The sequence below is a fragment of the Scardinius erythrophthalmus genome, assembly GCF_964197995.2.
Source record: "Scardinius erythrophthalmus genome assembly, chromosome: 14".
Taxonomy (NCBI): Eukaryota; Metazoa; Chordata; class Actinopteri; order Cypriniformes; family Leuciscidae; genus Scardinius; species Scardinius erythrophthalmus.
Window position 1 is genome coordinate 34,660,976 of NC_138234.1, and position 9,306 is coordinate 34,670,281.

General features: G+C 35.3%; 1 protein-coding gene across 1 annotated transcript; it reads left to right on the top strand.

Moving 5' to 3' along the window:
* The first annotated feature begins 675 nt into the window (after positions 1-675).
* On the top strand, positions 676-4,854 carry b3gnt7 (UDP-GlcNAc:betaGal beta-1,3-N-acetylglucosaminyltransferase 7). The gene is made up of 2 exons (XM_081384904.1): positions 676-871; positions 2,658-4,854. Coding segments are annotated over exons 1-2 (1,230 nt in total). The 5' UTR covers positions 676-869; the 3' UTR covers positions 3,886-4,854.
* Positions 4,855-9,306: the final 4,452 nt, after the last annotated feature.

Below are 9,306 nucleotides of genomic sequence, written 5' to 3' on the forward strand. Positions count from 1 at the left end.
TCCTCCAGTAGAGGCTTTGCTTTATGTGAGTGCAAAGGCAAATGGTTGAATCAACAACAGAATAATACAAGTACACTTACTCTGATGCAAAAACCTGCGTCATCTTTTTCTTATATATATTTTTCTTATTTTTATATATTATATAAGTTACTTCAATGTGCCAGAAAACGATGACGCAGGTTTTTGCATCAGAGTAAGTGTACTTATATTATTCTGTTGTTGATTCAACCATTTGCATTTGCAAAGCAAAGCCTCGACTGGAGGAGGAGTGTTTGACGCTCAACTGTTTGGCAATTTATTGACATACGTCAATTCATAAATCCAGACCTAAGCTTGGTTTAGAGAAATACTTGTAATTTTACTTCAGACCCCTGGGGTTAAATTTGCACAGATTCGGATTAAGTATAAACAAATATATCCGATGTAAAATCCACTTTTGCCTTTCTTTCAATAAAAGAGTTTACCCTTGAGAGTTAAATATATATAAACCTAAATTAACTTCTCATCATTTTGAGCTAGCTCAGTTAAAGCAACGATAATATATTTTCAATGTAAAGGTTCTGCTGGCTTTGCGAGTGGGCGTGTGCGTGTGCGGTGGGCGGAGTCATCATGCCCTGCTCATTTGCATTAGAGTCACGCACGCTTTAAAAGAAGCGGCTGCGCTTCGAGGATGTCGTGCTTCGCCTTCGCATCTTCATGTGAATTGTGAAACTCCTTACTTCGGAGTTTGCAATCGTCTTTTGTCGCGTTTCTTTTCTGTCTTTATTGAAACTATGTACCGGATTGTCTAAAGAGACCCTTTCATTCATCTGAAGAACACCAGACCTGTTTCACATAACGTTTAATATAATATACGACAAACTCTCGGAATGTGAGTATTTGCTCGTTAAGTGTTTGTTTGTTGTATTGTTTGTAACACTTTACAATACGGTTTCATTTGTAACTACTACATTAGTTAACACGAACTAACACTGGACAATAGCAGTTATTAATCTCTTAGTTAATGTTAATTTCATCATTTACTAATATATTATAATGTCAAAAAGTTGTATTTGTTAACATTAGTTAATGCACTGTGAACAACCGATGGACAATTATATGTTAAATAACATTAAGAAAGGTTAATAAATGCTTTAAATCTAGTTAGTTCTGGTTAACTGATGCTTTAAATAGTGTTAACAAATCAGACCTTATTGTAAAGTACCGTTCTATATGGTTGCACTTTATTTTAAAGTGTCCGTTTTACAGTGTTATTTAATCACTGAGTAATATTAATTAACAACTTGCACTTGTTTTAGAGGTAGGGTTTGGTTTATGGTAAGTTGTTATAACTACATTAAATACATGTTACTAACAAGGACACTAAAATAAAGTGTTACCTGCTTTTTTTAGATGAAGTTTTCCTTTAGAAATCGATATTAGATCTTGAAAATAATTATATGATAAAATCTAGGCTATGACAACGGAAAATGGGTTAGCAACAGCATTTGTGGTTCGCTACAAATCCACTCCTCATTCAGTACTGTAAAATATTATGACATATATAAATACACTTCATTCAGTGCTGATTTTACATTAAAATGTTAAATATTGACATTATTCATGTATTCATGTCATTATCATATGATAATATTCAAATAACTGATTTGACTCATGCCATATGATATTCTAATTTAAATGATCTGTTTATGACAGACATAATTTCATTCCATGGAAAAGAAACGAAACATTTGTTTATGCCAAGCACTGATCATATTACGGGATAACAATATTTCCATTGTTTGGATGTAAAGCTGCATTCGAAAGGAACTCAATATAATTTGCTCATGTTTCAAGGCTTTACTACGGCTTTATTTTAAGGTGTCATTGTTGTTATACATGTAATTACTGAATATGCACATATTATAGAGTTAGGGTTTGGTTTATGGATTTTATAATATTAATATTGTTTTCTAAATCTAATATCGATAAACCATAAAAAAAAAGAAATAAAAAAAGCGGGTAACACTTTATTTTAATGTCCTTGTTACATAATGTAACATGTTCTTATAACAACTTACCATAAACCAAACCCTAACTCTATAATAAGTGCATGATGTTAATTAATATTACTCAGTAACTCCATGTATAATAACACTGTAACAATGACACCTTAATATAAAGGGTTACACTGTGTCATTGTTACAGTGTAATTATATATTTAAGTACTGAGTAATATTAATTAACATCATGTGCTTACTATAGGGTTAGGGTTTGGTTGAGGGTTAGTTGCATGTAATTATGCATAATTTATTACTATGGTAAGTACATGTAACATATGTAACAAGTACACTGCAATAAAGTGTTACGAAATAAAGTGTAACCAAACAGAATATTAACAAAACGGGGTTACACTTTATTTTAAGGTGTCATTGTTACAGTGTTAACAATATATTAAAGTACTGAGCAATATTAATTAACAACATGTACTTACTATAGGATTAGGGTTTGGTTGAGGGTTAGTTGCATGTAATTATGCATAATTTACTGTTATTACGTATATGTAACAAGGACACCGTAAAATAAAGTGTTACCCAAAACGGTAACACGTTACAATAAGGGTTTGGTTTATGCTGTAGATTAGAAGGAGATCACAATTCTCATTTTTCCGACTCCAGGATGACGACCAGAGAGCGATGGCGAGTTTACAAGCGCATTAGCCTGATGTTCTTCCTGGCCGTGGTCACGCTCACCGTGGTCCAGAGGGGGAACATCACCTCGCTGCAGGACCTCCAGGCGGACCGCATCGAGAGGCAGACGCGCATGGAGCTCATGGCGGATGGAGAGCTGCAGAAGAAGGCCTTGATTACTGTGAACTTCTGGAAGAGCGCGGCACAACCGGAGTCCAGCACCAACGGTCCGAGGACAACCCAAAAGCAGAGGCCCACGAGCTGGGACGTCACCTCCTCCAACTGCAGCATCAACCTCAACTTCTCCACGTCGGACTGGTTCACGGGTCTCGAAGCCAACTTCAAGCAGTTCCTGCTCTACAGGCACTGCCGGTACTTCCCAATCCTCATGAACCACCCGGAGAAGTGCGCCGGAGACGTGGACCTGCTGATGGTCATCAAGTCGGTCATAACGCAGTACGATCGGCGGGAGGTCATTCGGCAAACTTGGGGCAAAGAACAAGTGATCAACGGGAAACGAATCAAGACCATTTTCCTTCTCGGAGCGTCGTCCAACGTTGAAGAGCGTGCGAATCATCAGAAGCTCCTGGAATACGAGGATTACATTTACGGAGACATCCTCCAGTGGGACTTCATGGATAGCTTCTTCAACCTGACCCTCAAGGAGATCCACTTCTTGAAATGGTTCTCCACGTACTGTGGAGGAACCCAGTACATCTTTAAAGGAGACGACGACGTGTTCGTCAGCGTTCCCAACATCTTGGAGTATCTGGAAGCCAGCAAAGACTTGAAGGACCTCTTTGTCGGAGACGTCCTCTTCAAAGCCAAGCCTATTCGCAAAAAGCAGAACAAGTATTACATCCCGCAAGCCTTGTATAACAAGACGCTGTACCCGCCGTACGCCGGCGGAGGAGGCTTCCTGATGGACGGTCCCTTGGCGCGGAAACTCTACGAAGCGTGCGACACTCTGGAGCTTTATCCCATCGACGACGTGTTTCTGGGAATGTGCCTGGAGGTGCTTCAGGTGACTCCGGTAAAACACGACGCTTTCAAAACGTTCGGGCTCGTGAAGAACAAAACCAGTCGGTTGAACCGGGAGCCGTGCTTCTTCAAGAGCATGATAGTGGTGCACAAGTTGCTCCCGCCGGATCTAATAAACATGTGGAAACTGGTCAACAGTGACTTGATCTGTTCGCAGAAGTCGGAGATCTTATAGTCTGAGGCTTCGCTGTCGTCTCTGAATCCGTTATCGGAGGGAAGGGAATGAAGGATCTTGCGGAGAGAGAACTTTGAGGCGACTCAAAGATAAAGTACTCCTTTTTTGAGGAGATTTCTGGACGATATTTTTAATTTATGTACCAAATGGCGTAGTATGTAATGTGGATAGTGTAAATAATGTGTAAAGGGTTCATTTGGTAACCTAGTTTTTTGTTTTTTTTGGGAACCTTTAGGCTACAGAACCAAAAATGAAAATTGTTTACAACCCTGTTTGACTCGTCTGTGGAACCCAAAATTATTTAGAAAAATGCCAAAGTGGTCTAATGTTTTGGACCCCATTGACATTCAATGTATAGACAAGAAAAAGGACAAATTATGGCAGAATTTTCATTTTTTTGAGTCAAAGGACTTGTGTGCACAAAATGATGTAAAATCAAAGACAAAATGTAATTGTCCCAAATCGAAGGAAACTAGTCTCTACCTCACCGATGTTGTTTAGTCTGCCCCTCTGTGGATGAATGTTACCTTCACATGTTTTCAGAGTGGATTCATTCAATAAGACTGTTATTTTTTACTGCAATGGTGTACATTTTTAAATTCCATTACATCATTTATATAATGATAATTGCTGTTCAAGAGGTTGCATCATTTAAAGCTTATCGTTGTGTGCTTTACACACTGGCTTTGTTTGACTTGCCCATAGACTCGAGATGCATTCGGTAGAGGGTTTACTTTAAAACTGTGAAACAGCAAACTGTCTGGTACATGTACATGTCGACTTAATTTATGAAATGTCTCCTTGGATCAGAGGGGGCGGAGTCTGGTGTGTGATATTTAACTGTACTTGAAGGTAACGCAAAACACTTGCATTTGTGATCAGAACTGACATGGTCTGATTGTGTAGAATATGAGTAGAACGAACACTAAGGTGAAAATGGATTATTATTTGTAAATAAAAATTTCTTCCAAAAAAGAAAAACAAAGTGTTTGATTGTATATCCTTTGAAGTGTCCGAGGTGACCTTGAAGGGGGGAAAAGTGCGCATTTAAAAAATTTGCATTAATTAGAAAATTGTATGTGTACGTGTATTTTATTGCATTTCAACAAGTTTGGTTTGATTTTCAAAGTTGTTTTCAAAGCTTCTCATAATGTGTATATTTCAACATAATTCAAATATACATATATATATCAATATATATTTAAAATATAATAATATATAACATAAATTTATATAATATTTAGTGCTGTCAAATTGGTTAATCGTGATTAATCACATCTAACTAATATATATAATATATATATAATATAATATAATATACTAATATAACTAATATATATATATATATATATATAAGGTTTGATTTCCAAATTTCAATTATGTATGTATATAACGTGATTTTGTGAATTTCAAAGTTTTTCATAATGTACACATTTCAACACAATTCAAATATTTAAATTATAATAATATATAACATATATTTCATATATGAAATACACAATATTTTGTCAAAGGTTTGATTTCCAAATTTCAAAGTTTCTCATAACGTATAACGCACTTCAAATTTCAATATATATATATATATTTGAAAATTGAAAAATATAAACAATATAGGTTTATATAGTATTGCATATATAAAATATATTTAATGTGCAAACACATTTCCACCATCTGACCCTTTGAAACAAATCCCAAAATAGCCTATGAGGATATTATTTTGCATATTTTCCTAATGAAGATGTACTATAGCAACTAAACAGTGCTAAAGTAGATACAAGTCAAAAACGAGATTGTCTAGAATACTAGAAAAAAATATTAAGTTCATTGTATATGTTTTTAGGATGGTACACCCAGTAAAAATGCTGTAAGATTTCTTGTTCTTTTTAAAGTCAACACAGAAGAGGGAACTTCAAACATCCGAAAAAAAAAAAAAAAACATATATAAACTGCTATAGATAGACATCTTGACACACGAGAGTGTTTGACTTGTACATACTGTAGTATCTGGTGACTGAGATCAAGTTATGCCTGAAATCATAAAGCCATGTCACATGAATGAGAAATCATGAAGCAATGCAGTTTCATAGTTGAAATCTGAGATCTAATCTTCACATCTAACATGATTCACGTTTTCTTTTCTTTTTTTAGGAGTATGAATTTTATTTGAAATAGACATTGTTGGTACACGCAGCTGTGATCTGTTTTCTGAGAGAGAGAAATGCTGTGAACTCTTCAGTGATGCTATAGTGAAGGCCTGATCTGCTTGTTCATTCCATAGACATGCTGAAAAAACACTCTTTAAACGTCAAACGCTATATGTGTAAAACAGCAAATCAGTGCCACGGGGTATTTCAGCATTTCGAAACATTCTTTGAAGTCTGCGTGTGTCGTTATCTATAAAAATGAACAAAGACAGAACAGAGCTTCAAAGTTCACCTTAATAAAATGAAGAGGTATAAAACGTCATTAATAATCCCTATGGAAGGTCATTTCTGCCACATGAGACAAAAAACATGCTTAGGTAAATCTTATGACATAAAAAGTCATAGTTATGACATAGTAAATCATAATTATGGGATTAAAAAGTCGAAACTGACAAAACTCGAAGTTATGACAAAAAGTCACAATTATGAGACCGAAAAGTCAAAAATGGCAAAAAAAAAGTAAAAGTAATTATTACAAAAAGTCCAAATTATAAATCAAATTAAGAGATTAAAAAAATTACAATCATGACATTCTAAAAAGTAATACTTATGACATACTAAGTCAAAATGGACAAAAAATGTTTTAATTATGACATAAAAATGTAGAAATTATCACACAAAAATAATTAATTATGTCATATGACATATGTATATAGTATATACTAAGTCATAATTATGGGATTAAAAAGTTGTCAAAATTATGACAAAAAAAAAATCCAATTAGACATACCAAATCAAAATTATGGACATTAAAAAGTTTAAATTATAACATACTTAGCCAAATGATGACATATTAAGCCATAATTATGCCATAAAAAGGTGAATTTATAACAAAAAGTGAATGTCATAGATGAAGTCGTATGTATTTCATGTCACTAAATCATAATGACTTTCCATGATGTCATAGCATGGACATAGAAAGTCATGACTTCTTGTCTTGGCATGTCTTTTTTATGTCACAATTTTGAGCTTACACGTCATGATTATAGCTTATTGTGTTAGTGGCCTAAGTGTAGTTTCCCACACAATAGGCTACATCTCATTCATCCTGAAACTTATTCAGACAGCTGACACTTGGCGTGAACGTTATTGAATTATATTCAAAAGATTTTTTTAAGGGGACAATTTTCATTTAGCACTTTTCAAGCAAACATTTCACACACACACAAAAGTTTAGTGCTTGAAACCCAGACCATCACTTATCAGCAGATGCTGCCTGGCTTGATAAATAAATAAACCAACCTCAAGCTTGTTTAGGCTAATAAACAGAGAACTTGTGGGGAAATAAGCTTCATTTACCCTTCAGACAAGCTACAGGGACCGTAACAAGCCCTCTTTTCTTTAAACGTTCAATGAATGGTTTTTGGTCTATTCCTGCTGTAGAAGTGGAAAGCTATCGTGATCTGCTTTCTGGAGGAGTCTGCCCTCATCTGGACATCTAGCATTACAGCAGGAGATTATGGGCAAGACAATGCTCTTAAAACACTTTTTTATGACTTCATAACTAAATTTGGCAGAGGACTTTGTGTGTCACTTAGTTCGTAATCGTGTTGTAACTAAAAACAAAAAAATAACTAGCGATGTAGTGAAGGAGCGCCCGAACGATTTACCCATTGATTATTTCGCTCTTCAATCAACAGAAGCAGCGGCGCCATCTTGTGTCGCTCTACTGACTACATGGCAGCTCCGTCAAAGGACACATTTATTAGTTCGCGTTTGTCATTCACACAACCAACGTTAATTTGTAACATATGGATATGTCAAATTAGCTTATCTAGCACCCATTGAAAACCATTATTGTCCAACTAGCAAACAATTTGATTTAAATATGCTTTATCTATGGCAAACATGATGCTTTCTGGCAAGTGTCTCTACTGTAGTCGTCTTATAAGTAGGCTAAGGAATAATTGACGACAGGCCGTTGAATTATTAGAAAAATAACTCCGCTTCTCGTCGTGACCGCATTACCACCTCGGGTGTGCATTATTTTTCTAATAATTCAACGGCCTGAAGTCAATTATTCCGCTTATACTACAGTTACCACACCTCGAAACATTGTTCAGATTATGTATTTCAGGACGTTTGTAAAGTTTTTGACATTAAAACGCTCTTGTCTGTAGGACTAATTTCTTACGCATCTAATCCAATGCCTCCGTTGCTAATTCCAAAACGTCATTTTAGAGTTAGTAACGGAGGTTTGAGCCACTGATAGCAGACTAATGCTGGGACACACGACTAGCTGACACATTCTCTGGCTGTTTTCATCGACTGCAGCAGATTTTAAACACCGACTTTGAACACAGACTGAACACGCGTTTGGGCATGATCAGTCATACGTATCAAATTACATTCATAACCGGCCTTAAAATGTGTCCCCAGTTATTAACGCAGTTATTAGAGAGAGATGTTGCAATAATGAGATAGAAAAGCATGTGCGTCAATATTATTTATTAATTCAATTCCTTTTAATTAATTCGAATTCATTCTTTTTTTTCTATTATTGACAGATGACAGACTAGCCAAATAAATTAAACACAAAGCCCTTTTAACAAGTAGGCCTATCAATAATTATTTATTTGTTATATTATCTGCAATAATAATCCGTGCTACAGGATTATCCATTTATTTAGCCTATATTCAGTTTAATTTTCTATTGATTATAGATAGGACTATATACTTTATTAAAATTAAACTGCATGTTTCCATTGATTGTGAAGCTAGACATTGAAAATTGCAGATGGCTAAATGTTTTTTCTTGTTATGAATTGTATCCTATTTTCCGTTATTACCGTTAACTACGCGAAGTGATATGGAACTGTAATGCGGTCAAGACCTGCCTGGAACTACTTTAGCTGTGCGTTTCCCTGAAAATAATGCACACCTTAGAACGTTTGTCAACCAATCAGATTCAAGCATTCAACGGCCCTGTAGGACTGTCTCATACAGGTTTTTTTTTTTTTTTTCAGTATTTCTCTAATATTGTGGCAGTTCTCTCATAGTTAGCCCAGTCCAGTAGCATTCAAATGACGTTTTATCTACGTTAGTTGGCTTTACTGAATGAGTGATTAGCACAAACCTGCATTGTGACAGACTAGTAAAGTCACCAGTTGGGTCTTTAATTCAATTAAAGTTATGAAAATGTCTAAGATCAGTCTGAATAGAGTTGCAGATCTTATTTGCAACACATACACAACTTTCAAAAATCACAACCAAACAG